Consider the following 511-nt stretch of genomic DNA (forward strand, 5'->3'; position numbering starts at 1 on the left):
CTCGACTTAGGAGAATGTATGGAACGGGCCGAAAGGCAAAAAGGAAAAAGGACTACCCGGTGATTCGCTCTATATATACTGCAACTATCCGAGGGTATGTCCAGTGCACGGTACGCGCCTCGTCCGTCAGCTTCGGCCTACCGTCCTACCATCGACCAGTCCTATCATAACCAGCGAGATACTCGCGCCGCCGGATCCGTTCACCAGCAGGATCGCGTCAAGAATCTCGGGTGGCCTCCGGATTCTTCCAGTTTCGAGCTCGATAAAAAAGGGAGAAAGAATGAAGGGAGTCGCGGTTAAACGAAACCATCAGCAGGCCCTCTTGGCTGCTGTTCTTCTTCCCGTTCTTCTGCTCGGTTCCGCGGTCGGCGAGATCGAGAGACGTACCTCGAAGCAGATGGTCGAGGAGTCGGCCGAGAGTTTGGCCTCCGGCTTGAGCAAGGATTGCGGCAAGTCGTACAGCGCCACCTGCCTCAAGTTGGACGTGGTCTCGTTCCTCGACAGGCTGTCC

The 511-nt window shown here is 56.2% G+C and overlaps 1 protein-coding gene across 1 annotated transcript in view; it reads left to right on the plus strand.

Moving 5' to 3' along the window:
* The first annotated feature begins 280 nt into the window (after nucleotides 1-280).
* LOC102680836 overlaps nucleotides 281-511 on the plus strand; it is a 1,481-nt gene continuing 1,250 nt past the window's right edge. The window contains exon 1 of the mRNA XM_031514967.1: nucleotides 281-511. Within this exon, the coding sequence (XP_031370827.1) occupies nucleotides 281-511 (231 nt within the window).

This window comes from Apis dorsata, unplaced genomic scaffold (assembly GCF_000469605.1).
Source record: "Apis dorsata unplaced genomic scaffold, Apis dorsata 1.3 scaffold_52, whole genome shotgun sequence".
Lineage (NCBI taxonomy): Eukaryota > Metazoa > Arthropoda > Insecta > Hymenoptera > Apidae > Apis > Apis dorsata.